At 41.9% G+C, this 7,219-nt stretch overlaps 1 protein-coding gene across 1 annotated transcript; it reads right to left on the bottom strand.

The window, feature by feature from the left end:
- Positions 1-1,674: 1,674 nt before the first annotated feature.
- On the bottom strand, positions 1,675-4,288 carry LOC138339344 (uncharacterized). Its single transcript, XM_069290937.1, has 4 exons — positions 3,855-4,288; positions 3,671-3,785; positions 2,984-3,073; positions 1,675-1,839 (listed from the first exon to the last, which is right to left on the bottom strand). The coding sequence occupies exons 1-4, from the start codon at positions 4,286-4,288 to the stop codon at positions 1,675-1,677; spliced, it is 804 nt and encodes a 267-aa protein (XP_069147038.1).
- Positions 4,289-7,219: the final 2,931 nt, after the last annotated feature.

Here is a 7,219-nt window from a genome sequence, read left to right as displayed (position 1 = left end):
GCATAGGAAAATGGTCTTTTAGGTCCATGCATTTAATTTGCGGTAATCCATACACACCCTCCATTAAGTAACCAGTCTCATCGGAACAAGTTCATTTTTCTCATTGCGGACCATAATCATTCCCCCTTTCTTAGGTACACACTAAACAAATGTCTGCTCGAAGACATTCGACCGTAGCTTGAAGGGTCGAAACGTACACCTGAGGGGCTGACCTGGCTAGCACCGGCAACTCAAAAGCGTCCAAGCACTGAGGAACCTCAGTGATCTTCCGCTCTGTGTGCTGGAACATTTTACGCTCTAATTGCTCTTCTGCCTCAGCAATAGACCTCTGCATTCAAGGCTGGATGTGATGCAAAAGTGTAGCGATTTGTGCATCTAGTTTCTGGAGCTTGGGCCACTACTACTACCCAGGATAGACTAGACCGGGGTAGTGTCATTTGATTTAGAAGCAGCCTGTGTAGATGTGCGAGCATGTGCTACCATATCAGCCATATTTTTACCAAGTGGAGGCAACTCTGGACGGGGCCCTTTGCGTGGTTCCTACTCATTGGACTCATCCCTGATGAGACCGATATCATATGTGCCCAGCGGATTCTTGAGTTGATCAATGTGCTAGATGGGAACACCTGCACACCTGGCTAAGGAAAATATCATGCATGGAAAAGGGTATGTAGTTGTGACTTTGAAAGCCCTCTTGTGCACGACCGCTTATAGAAGCCAAGTGAAGTCCACCTCCAACCCGGCTATCATCACTGCCATCAGAACTGCACGGTCCCATGTGACTATATTATCAATAGTCGTTGGAGAAAGGTAGTGGTTGACAATCAACCATAAGAACTTAGCCTTAAAGGTCAAATTAGCCTTCGTGATATCTCCCTTCGACTCCGTTACCCAGTCGGCACCCTTTCTATCAACACACAAGTGCAGGGCCATTCACCTCTTGGTGGTCTCTCTTAGCGATGGATCACACAAGGATTGTCCATCTTTTACAATTTGCCACCAGTAGTCAAACTCGGTGGTGAGAGGGGTCCTGTTGGCATCAACATACTCTCCATATTGATACCGACGGATGGCGGGTAAGGAGATTTAGACCTAAATTCCACGTACTAAGACATGCTCAAGTGGGGCCTATTTTTCGGGGCAGCCTGCCTATCTATCTATGATCTGAGAGTAGCCACGTAAAAGGCGTAGAATTGTTGGACCAACTCCTCACTATAAAGGTCTAAAGAACGTGGTCCACTCCATCCGGTGTCTAGTGAAGAGATTGTGGATCTCTGGCATTGTGGGGAGACTTCCCATAAGGACCCGCCTCTCCAGTGTAAGGGTCCATGTCATGAAGCCTTTATTATTTAGAAAATTGGCATCGAAATACACTTGATATTACCCATCGACACACCATCGGTTGGGCTGGTTAGCAACAAAGGTGAGAGCACCAGTCGGTAATCCAGGAGTGGAATCCGGACAGTCAGCCCCATCAGACGAGGTAGATTGTGCAGATGTGGCAGAGGCAGGGACTTCGGCGGAACCGAAGGCTTCATCTAACCACGAAACTCCTAAGGATCCAAACGCTCCTTCTTCGTGTGGAGCTGACCCAAAATGTGTGCTGGTCAGTGTGCGCTCCTCATCAGACTGGGCGGTAGTGAGTACGCTGGACGCAACCTTTTTGGGCATTGCTCATGTAGAACGTGCAACTCGTGATGGAGTGGCAGTGCTTGGGAGCACGTACTCGGGGTCATGCTCATCGTAAGAGCCTATCACCAGTCGGGCAGACAGGGCGACAGACTTGGAACGCCCACGTGCGTAAAATTGATCTTGTTTTTGTGGCATAAGAGATAGTACCTGTAAAGAATTAATATTAGTACGAGAAGGAGTAAACAAGACGAGCAAAATTGAAACAAAATAAATATAAGAGCTAACTTGTAATGACTTTTTTGCAGTAACAGTGAAACACGACGGACCAGGTGACGGCTCGTCGTGATACTGACGGATCGTCATAGGGTCCATCATGTCATACTTCAACTATGTTAATGTGGAGACCCTGGAAGAAAAGTCTCTGACAAGTATGATGGATAAGCAGGACGGATCATCGTGACAGTGTCACCGATATCCGTCGTGGAGTACTTAAAAAAATATGGAGACCCTTAGGAAAGGAGTCTCTACCCGTCACGACATTTTCCCGGATGGACCATTGAGGCTATGACGTTCCGTCTTTGATGTCCGTCAGAGAACACTTAGAAAAAATGGGAGACCCTTAGGACAAGGGTCTCTTACAACAATGAAGGTTGTGCATGACGGACCATCGTGGTAACAACAGTCCCTTTGTAGATGTCTGTCAGAGGACACTTAGAAATGTGGGAGACCCTCAGGAAATGGTTCTCTGACCGTCATGCCAGTTATGCAGGGTAGATGTCTGTCAGAGGACAATTAGAAATAGCGGTAGACCCTTAGGAAAAGGTCTCTGACTGTCACGAAGGTTGTGCAGGACGGACCGTCGAGGGTATGACGGTCCGTCGTTCATGATCGTTAGAGGACCCTTAGAAAAAGTAGGAGACCCTTAGAAAAAGCGTCGCTGACAACCAGAACGATTGTGCAAGACGGACCGTCGTGGGAACGACGGTCCATTGCATGTACACGTTGGTGGACACTTAGAGAAAACAAACAGTAGGATGTTGGAACAGACCCTATGATGGTCGGTCATTGGGGTCTCGTTCTGGCATTCAGTGACAAAACTGGGGATGCCACAATCATCCCCTACGACTCAAATGGAATTCTTAGTGTTAACCTACATCTGTCTAACCCAAATACCTAGCAAACTAACAATACTAAAGCACCTATTTCTAGAGTTTTTACAATACAATTTGAGGATTCTTAACCTAGGTCAGACAAAATTGGATCTAAGAATGAAGAACCACGAAAACTAAATAGGCTAATACGAATTAAAAAACAAAAATTCAATGTAAATGGGTAGATCGGAGACACATACCTGAGAAGAGGAGAAAAACAAGCAAGGGAGGTACTTGGTGATCAAGAACAGAACCATTGCAACCGACTCCGGCCAGTAGAAAGGAGATATCTGAAATAGGGGAATTTGGGAAGCGATCGATTGATAGAGATGGGAAGTTAGAGTTTGAAAGGGAAGGAAATGGGAGAAAGAGGGAAGGAAATGGGTGAAATGAAGGGGTGGGGTCTTTAAATGTTACCAGTTTTATTTAAATTATGCCCAATAGGGTCGGGTCGGGTACGCTCATTAATGACGCAATGAGTCCCCAACGATGGTCCATCGCAGATACGACCGTCCATGATTGGTTTGGTCAAGTTTACCCTAGTTTTAAATATAAATGAAAGACGTACCTGGCACGATGAATTCATGCAACGGTCGGTCGCGTGAGTGACAGTCCGTCGATGTATCCGTCAGTGACTATTGTAGTGTGATTTATTGCAGAATTTCTTGGTGATGTGCCTGCAAATTTCAAACCCATTAGTAGAAAATGCTACCATTACTAGAAAGAAAACTTTAAGTATTGGGTTGCCTCCCAACAAGCGTCTGATTTAACGTCGCGGCACGACTTAAGACACTTGATTACTAATAGTTCATCAAGATTGTATGCCTTGATTACTTCATTTGCTGATTCAGTATGCCCGAAAAGATTTTTATGCGTTGTCCATTCACCTTGAACAGCACACCCTCTTTCGTTTCCAAGTCAACTGCTCCATGAGAGAATAGTTGGATAACCAAGTAAGGGCTAGTCCATTTGGACTTGAGTTTCCCCGGAAATAAGCGCAACCTAGAATTGAATAAAAGCACTAAATCCTCAACCATAAACTCTCATTTTTAAATTTTTAGTTCATGCTACTTCTTTATCTTTTCTCTGTAGAGGGATAAGCTTTCATAAGCTTTCAGGCAAAATTCATCAAGTTCATTCAGCCCAGTTAACTGTTTTTCTGCAGCTTCGTTCCTATCCATTTTCATTGTCTTCATAGCCCACGTGGCTTTATTCTCCAATTCAACAGGAAAATGATAAGCTTTCCTATATACAAGGTTGCATGGGGACATACCTATGGGAGTCTTATACGTTGTCCGGTAGGACAAAAGAGCATCATCAAGCCTCCTTGACCAATCTTTTCTACAAGCATTCACTGTTTTTGACAAAATTTGTTTGATCTCCCTATTTGACACTTCAACTTGCCCACTAGTTTGAGGTTGGTAAGGAGTTACCACATTATGGAGAACCCCATATTTCTCCAATAATCCCTTGAAAAATGCATTTGCTAAAGTCGGAGCCCCCATCACAAATAATTTCCCTTAGGGTGCCAAAACGAGAGAATATATTCTTTTTTAAGAACGCAGTGACACTCTTCCCTTCATTGTTTGCGAGGGCGATAGCTTCTACCAATTTAGCTACATAATCAACCGCTACTAAAATATACTTCATTCCATGAGAACTCACAAAAGGACCCATAAAGTCAATACCCCCAACATAAAATAACTCAACCACAAGAATGGGGTTTAGAGGGAGCTCTTGCTTTCTTAAAATGCCGCCATCTATTTGGCATCTATCACATGCTTTAGCAAACTCATAAGCATCTTGATGAAGATTTGGCCAATAGTAACCACATTATAATATCTTATGAGCGCTTCGGATACCACTATGATGTCCACCAACGGGTGAGGAATGGCATGCCTCTAAAACACTGAATATCTCACATTCTGGCACACAACGCTTAATTAGACCATCCGCTAAACTCCTATATATAAATGGTTCATCCCAAAAGAACTTCTTAAAATTGAATATGAAATTTTTTCTTTGATGAAAGGACAACTCCGATGGAATAATATAACTAGCTAGATAACTCGCGAAATCTGCAAACCATGTAATCAATTCTTGTGAGGCAGTCAATACATGCTCATCGGGGAAAGTGTCATCAATATCAGTCATATCCCTTAAGTCTCTCATAGTTTCATCTTCTAGTAAGGACAAATGATCAGCAACTTCATTTTCGGTCCCTTTTCTATCCTTCACTTCAAAGTCAAATTCTTGTAGCAGTAATACCCAACAAATCAACCTCGGTTTTGCATCCTTCTTTGCCATCAAATATCTCAATGCTGAATGGTCAGTATGTACTATAACTATAGTACCTAGCAAATAGGATTAAAATTTTTCAAAATCAAAGACTACTGCAAGGAGTTCTTGCTCAGTCACTGTATAGTTCTTCTGAGCTTCATTTAGGGCTTTACAAGCATAGTAAATGGGGTGAAGGATTTTATTCTTTCTTTGTCCCAATACTACACCAAGAGCAACTCCACAAGCATTGCACATCACCTCAAATGGACTATTCCAATCTAGAGAAATAATGATAGGTGCAGACACCAATTTTTCTTTAGCTCGCCGAATGTTTTAAGACATGATTCATCTAAATAAAAATTTACAATCTTTCTCCAGCAATTTTCACAATGGATGTGCAAATTTTGAAAATCTTTGATGTATCTCCGGTAAAAACCTGCATGCCCAAGAAAGCTTCTCACACCATTTACAGAGATAGGTGTGTTAGTCTCTATATTATCTCTACTTTAGCTCTATCAACCTCTATGCCCTTTTCTGAAATGTGTTGACCCAAAACAATATCATTTTTCACCATGAAGTGGCATTTTTCCCAATTTAGTACTAAATTGCAATCTTCACATCTCTTAAGGACCTCAGACAAATTTTTCAAGCACCGCTCGAATGATTCACCAACCACAGAAAAATCATCCATAAAAACTTCTATAGTATCTTCAACCATGTCGGATAATATCGACATCATACATTTTTGAAATATGGAAGGTGCATTGCACAACCCGGACAACATTCTCTTGAACGCAAAGGTTCCATATGGAGAAGTAAAAGTGGTTTTCTCTTGATCTTCTAGTATAATAGAAATCTGATTACCCCGAACATCCATTAAGAAAACAGTACCATCTTTTTTTGGCAAGTCTATCAAACATCTTATCTATGAAGGGCATAGGAAAATGGTCTTTTTCAGTCCATGCATTTAATTTACGGTAATCCATACACACCCTTCATCAAGTAACCGATCTCATTGGAACAAGTTCAATTTTTCATTGGGGACCAATGTCATTTCCGCTTTCTTAGGCACACACAGAACAGGGCATACCCAACTACTAGCGGTGATCGGATAGAGTACTCCGACATCCAACCACTTAATGATTTCCTTCTTCACGACCTCTTCCATAGGTTGATTTAAGCGTCTCTGGTACTCAATACTTTGCTTATGATCGGGCATGAGTTGGATTTTATGAGAACAAATACCAGGAGGGATCTCAATAATGTCCGCAATAGTCCACCCAACAGCTCTTTTGAACTTTTTTAGCACTTTCACCAAACTGTCAACTTGTTGTTCATTCAGGTATGATGCAATGATTACTGGCAAAGTGTCACCATTTCCTAAGAATATATACCTGATATGAGGTGGGAGAAATTTTAGTTCTAACTTTGGGGCATCCTCTATTGATAGTTTCGCAGGGGGAGACTCGCGATTCTTCATGTCCAACTTATATTTCTTCAATTTAAACAAAATATCACCTCGATCAAGAGCAGTAACTAATGACTCATACTCTTTAATGCAATCATTATCAAAATTCATTATTACTGCCGCTAATGCTTCTACACCTAGACGTTCTTCTATTTGTGTCTCAGATGACTCACCATGTTTGTAGGATATAACAGATATCGATTGGAGATCACCACTCTGCCTCATGGACCTATAAATGTTTGAAGGTCACTTCCTCATTGTTCAACTGAAATTTCATCTACCCCTTTTCCATATCAACTAAGACTCATCCCGTAGCAAGGAATGGCCTCCCAAGAATAATGGGCACTTAGAAATCGACTTCACAATAAAAAATAACAAAATCTGCTGGAAATACGAATGACTCCACTTTTACTAGCACATCGTGGAGTACCCATATAGGCTTTTTTATTGTTATATCATCCATCAGTAGCTGCATCGCAGTGGGATTTGGATCACCCAAACCCAGCTTCTTGTAAATCAAAAGGGCATGAGATTTATGCTTGCCCCCAAATCACAAAATTCTTTCGCAAAATGTAATAACCCGATTGTACAAGGAATAGTGAACACACCCGACTCTTCTTTATTTTTTACTAGAGATCTTGTCGCTATATAACTATAATGTTGCATTCAATCATCATCCTCAAAAGTG

This window comes from Solanum lycopersicum, chromosome 11, assembly GCF_036512215.1.
Source record: "Solanum lycopersicum chromosome 11, SLM_r2.1".
Lineage (NCBI taxonomy): Eukaryota > Viridiplantae > Streptophyta > Magnoliopsida > Solanales > Solanaceae > Solanum > Solanum lycopersicum.
Note: the sequence above shows the minus strand (reverse complement) of the source record. Positions and strands in the feature narration are given on the sequence as shown.